The 2,500-nt window shown below is 52.1% G+C and overlaps 1 protein-coding gene across 4 annotated transcripts in view; it reads left to right on the top strand.

Annotated features, from left to right (window-relative positions):
• The window catches only part of LOC144521733 (diacylglycerol kinase zeta-like), a 93,466-nt gene that overhangs the window by 48,959 nt on the left and 42,007 nt on the right, over positions 1 to 2,500 (top strand). For all 4 annotated transcript variants that reach the window (XM_078256307.1, XM_078256304.1, XM_078256303.1 and 1 more), the window contains exon 11: positions 1,314 to 1,396. In XM_078256307.1, coding sequence (XP_078112433.1) covers positions 1,314 to 1,396 — 83 coding nt within the window. The remainder of the gene's footprint in view (positions 1 to 1,313; positions 1,397 to 2,500) is intronic.

Raw genomic sequence — 2,500 nt, 5'->3', positions numbered from 1 at the left:
GCACACGCCCTGCACCACAAACGCACCGCCAGACGGCCTGGATGCACACGCCCTGCACCACAAACGCACCACCAGACGGCCTGGATGCACCGCCCTGCGCCACAAACGCACTGCCAGACGGCCTGGATGCACACGCCCTGCACCACAAACGCACCACCAGACGGCCTGGATGCACACGCCCTGCACCACAAACGCACCACCAGACGGCCTGGATGCACCGCCCAGCGCCACAAACGCACCGACGGACAGGATGCACGCGCAGATAAAAGTATCGGATTGGGACTCGGTATCGGCAGATATTCAATGTTAAAGATCGGGATCGGATCGGGAGTCAGCTGATTGGGACATACCCATTACGTTAGTAACACTTTGCTTCCCTGCTCGTTAGAAGAGGAGCGCCGTTTCGGGGGCAGAGAAGCACTTGTGGGCGGGTTGAACCTCGGCCCATTTCAGGAAAAGAAGGTAGCTAGCTAACACACCTGCTAACATCGCCTTCGCAGCTTTGGCGAAAACAGAAAAAGTGTAGTCTGTGTGACGTTACGGACAGGAGAGGCCCCAGTTTCTGTATCTTTCTGTACATGTACAACCTGCTCCGTAGCTTTTGTGTTGTTGTTGTCCCTCTACAACACATTTCCTAGTTGACTTTCTCCTCCCGTGATTTCCTGGCGTCTCTCCCGAGCCTCCTCGGTGGGAGGGACTAAGACGCCAGGAAGTGAAGCAAGTGGAGGACTCGGGGAGGGAATTTAAGGGCTATGACATGCAGCTATTCTCAATCCACCCTCACCTACTTGTGCACTTCTGAAGAAAAAAAACAACAACAGACAGCTTAGCGGCTGGTAGCATGCAGCTAAAGACACAGGGTATCGTTAGCTTAGCGGTAGCCGGCAGCTGCTGTTTTTTCAGACACTAAAGCCACTGCCGGAGTTGGAGATGACGGAAAAACAACAGAAAATCCTCCTGTTTTCCCTGAAGTCAGCGTGTGGAAACACGTCGCCTTCCCCGTGAGTGAGTTATGGAAACAGACATCGGCGGTAGAGCATGTGTGATTTGACGGGACTCCATTCGGGTGCATTTAATGTCACCTTGTATACTCTGAGAAACTCAAACTGTTGTTGCAAAGAACCCTTCTGACATCTAGTGGATGTTAGTGTGGCAACAAGGTTTAAATCAAAAATGTAATCGAATTATGGCCTTAAAATCAGAAGTGGAATCGGAGAATCGTGACACCCCTGGTAACGAAAGTAACCTCAGTTTGTCTCTATGTTGTTGTTTTGTTCACTTTCAAATGCTTCTGTTTTTTTTTTTACTTTCAGGGAGCCAAGATCATCCAGTCCTTCATGTGGTACCTGAACCCTCGGCAGGTGTTTGACCTGACGAAGGGCGGACCCAGAGAGGGGTAAGAACCTAGAGAGGGGTAAGAACCCAGAGAGGGGTAAGAACCCAGAGAGGGGTAAGAACCCAGAGAGGGGTAAGAACCCAGAGAGGGGTAAGAACCCAGAGAGGGGTAAGGACCCAGAGAGGGGTAAGAACCCAGAGAGGGGTACCTAAAGAGGGTTAAGAACCCAGAGAGGGGTAAGGACCCAGAGAGGGTTAAGAACCCAGAGAGGGGTAAGAACCCAGAGAGGGGTAAGAACCCAGAGAGGGGTAAGAATACTCTGCTTCTGACTGGCTAGTAGTCCTTACCTAGGTACTGTCAGGGCCCTCATACTCTGCTTCTGACTGGCTAGTAGTCCTTACCTAGGTACTGTCAGGGCACGCCCTCATACTCTGCTTCTGACTGGCTAGTAGTCCTTACCTAGGTACTGTCAGGGACACGCCCTCATACTCTGCTTCTGACTGGCTAGTAGTCCTTACCTAGGTACTGTCAGGGCACGCCCTCATACTCTGCTTCTGACTGGCTAGTAGTCCTTACCTAGGTACTGTCAGGGCACGCCCTCATACTCTGCTTCTGACTGGCTAGTAGTCCTTACCTAGCTACTGTCAGGACACGCCCTCATACTCTGCTTCTGACTGGCTAGTAGTCCTTACCTAGGTACTGTCAGGGCACGCCCTCATACTCTGCTTCTGACTGGCTAGTAGTCCTTACCTAGGTACTGTCAGGGACACGCCCTCATACTCTGCTTCTGACTGGCTAGTAGTCCTTACCTAGGTACTGTCAGGGACACGCCCTCATACTCTGCTTCTGACTGGCTAGTAGTCCTTACCTAGGTACTGTCAGGACACGCCCTCATACTCTGCTTCTGACTGGCTAGTAGTCCTTACCTAGGTACTGTCAGGGCACGCCCTCATACTCTGCTTCTGACTGGCTAGTAGTCCTTACCTAGGTACTGTCAGGGACACGCCCTCATACTCTGCTTCTGACTGGCTAGTAGTCCTTACCTAGGTACTGTCAGGGCACGCCCTCATACTCTGCTTCTGACTGGCTAGTAGTCCTTACCTAGGTACTGTCAGGGCACGCCCTCATACTCTGCTTCTGACTGGCTAGTAGTCCTTACCTAGG

Source organism: Sander vitreus, chromosome 8 (genome assembly GCF_031162955.1).
Source record: "Sander vitreus isolate 19-12246 chromosome 8, sanVit1, whole genome shotgun sequence".
Taxonomy (NCBI): Eukaryota; Metazoa; Chordata; class Actinopteri; order Perciformes; family Percidae; genus Sander; species Sander vitreus.
Note: the sequence above shows the minus strand (reverse complement) of the source record. Positions and strands in the feature narration are given on the sequence as shown.